Source organism: Metarhizium robertsii (assembly GCF_000187425.2).
Source record: "Metarhizium robertsii ARSEF 23 chromosome Unknown MAA_Scf_31, whole genome shotgun sequence".
NCBI classification, from domain to species: Eukaryota; Fungi; Ascomycota; class Sordariomycetes; order Hypocreales; family Clavicipitaceae; genus Metarhizium; species Metarhizium robertsii.
This window is the reverse complement of record NW_011942173.1, coordinates 7,979-9,404: the sequence shown is the minus strand read 5'-3', so window position 1 is coordinate 9,404 and position 1,426 is coordinate 7,979. Positions and strand designations below refer to the sequence as shown.

Below are 1,426 nucleotides of genomic sequence, written 5' to 3'. Positions count from 1 at the left end.
CCAATTAATGAGTTCAATCGCTCGCATGCTCTACTCTCCTTGGCATTCGACGCTGCAGATGGGAGTGCAATCACACCTACAGGCCTACAGGCCTTCTACAGGCCTACTACTACTACTACTACATACTACTACATACTACTACAGGCATACTACTACAATACGATCTGTAGCGGCTCGATCTTTTTTCTCCAAAAAGCGTACCCATGCCGATCCCGTCCAATCAACGTCGTTTGTCATCCTTTTTCATGCGAAATCCCCCACCCCGACACGGCACGGCCCCGCTTGCCGGGACCACCTCTCTATCCTTCCTTTTTCCTCCAAAAATTACGCCCCTTAATTTTACTCCCCACCGGTGCCAACTTCCAGTAAATAAAGAAGAGGAAACTTTTTTTTTTTTTTTTTGCAGTCATGATGTTGTTGAAAACAACCCGTCTAAACATTACCTCGGCTCCGTACATACAAGCCAATACAGATTACAGTGCATTCGAAACGCTCCGGGCTCTCTCACTCGACTAGAATCATGTCCCTGCCGACGCTTCGACCGCCCAATATGCCGCAGCAATCACCTATACATCTTCCGACACCTCCACCTACAAGCTCTCTCCATAAACCGCTGTGTGCTGGCCCTCCTGAACAATCGCCGCCTCCGCTCATCCCTATGCGAGAGTATGACGATGTGCTGCTCGCGCAGGAAGCGGCTGAGGATTCTCGTTTACAAGCTAGGGCAAGCCGGATGTGGCGTGAGAGCCAAGAGTACTCATGTGCCGAGGATAACGAGACGACGCCTTGGCTGCAACATACGAGGTGGCCGGAACGATTCCGGAACCGGCCGCTCGATATCATCACTGCGTCCTCGAGGCTGCCTGCCCGGGGCTGCTATGAGCAGAACGAGGATTTTACTCTGGGGAGCTGGGGAGGAATTCCGCTCCGAAGCTCCGCAGCAGTGGAAGCCCGGATCCGCGTCCTCATGCGCGCTGTTGATGATATGTTTGATCGAGCCGAGGCCACTCTCGCATGTACTTCCTATCAGTCTCGGTGCTGGCTGACAAGCTACAGGAATGGTGTATTCCAGAACCGCCCGCTGCGCGTCATGCCGTCAAGTACTGGGCGGCAGTACAAATCAAAGTGGAAGCGCTTCATCTGCTACATATTTCGAGCTCTTGAGCTAGGCCCGCGCCGGCTCCGGGAAGTGCATAACATGGTGTTGCGTGGTGACGATATAAAGATGATGAACCATATTGTGAATCTTGCGTCGCAAGTTGTGGAAAGAGAAGATGTCGACGATGAGGACTGTGAGGACGACGCTGAAAACAACGCTGAAAACGACAGCGACAAAAGCAGCGACTACAGTGATTGCGACAGTAACTACGACAGTGGCAGCGATAGTGACTGCGAAGGCCATGGCGACGGCAGAGTACATGACCAA

General features: G+C 52.5%; 1 protein-coding gene across 1 annotated transcript in view; it reads left to right on the top strand.

The window, feature by feature from the left end:
* Positions 1 to 520: 520 nt before the first annotated feature.
* The window catches only part of MAA_10342 (uncharacterized protein), a gene marked incomplete at both ends in the record, with an annotated part of 1,134 nt that continues 228 nt past the window's right edge, over positions 521 to 1,426 (top strand). The window contains one exon of the mRNA XM_007828340.1: positions 521 to 1,414. Coding sequence (XP_007826531.1) covers positions 521 to 1,414 — 894 coding nt within the window. The remainder of the gene's footprint in view (positions 1,415 to 1,426) is intronic.